Below are 474 nucleotides of genomic sequence, written 5' to 3' on the forward strand. Positions count from 1 at the left end.
AAGTGCATCACGAGACAAATGACGAAATAATCATTATATGACAATTATTTCAAGAACTTATTAGGCCATTTATTCTACGGTCTGGGAAAAGCTCGTCGAACGTAAAGTGTTTAACTATACTGTTGGAAAGCGAGAGAATCCGTTTGACAACTGATTCTTCAATTGCCGGTTTAAAGGCAGCAATAACCTCTTCTTGATTGCTGCCTAGAAAAGTATCAATGATTTGGTTCAGTCGACCCAATTCCGCATCCTGCAGCCCATATTCGGCAGTGTATCCTTTGATATCGAGATTTATCTTCATCTTCGACATGTACACGTATCTTTTGTTATTTTTGTTTACCGTGCTCATGTCCATGTTTACCTTAGCTTCTACATTGTCTACAAAATTCAGATCTAAAGTTAATATTTTCTAATAAAAAAAAATTACGTATTTGAAAACGTTATGTTGAAACAAGAGATCGGAAGAGCACACGT

General features: G+C 36.1%; 1 protein-coding gene across 1 annotated transcript; it reads right to left on the reverse strand.

The window, feature by feature from the left end:
* Window positions 1-409, reverse strand: LOC105461420 (the record flags this gene model as incomplete). Its single annotated transcript, XM_011707916.1, has 1 exon — window positions 1-409. A coding segment is annotated over one exon (360 nt), but the record flags the coding sequence as incomplete, so codon positions are not given.
* Between the last annotated feature and the right edge of the window lie 65 nt (window positions 410-474).

Source organism: Wasmannia auropunctata, unplaced genomic scaffold (assembly GCF_000956235.1).
Source record: "Wasmannia auropunctata unplaced genomic scaffold, wasmannia.A_1.0 LD288860.1, whole genome shotgun sequence".
NCBI lineage: Eukaryota > Metazoa > Arthropoda > Insecta > Hymenoptera > Formicidae > Wasmannia > Wasmannia auropunctata.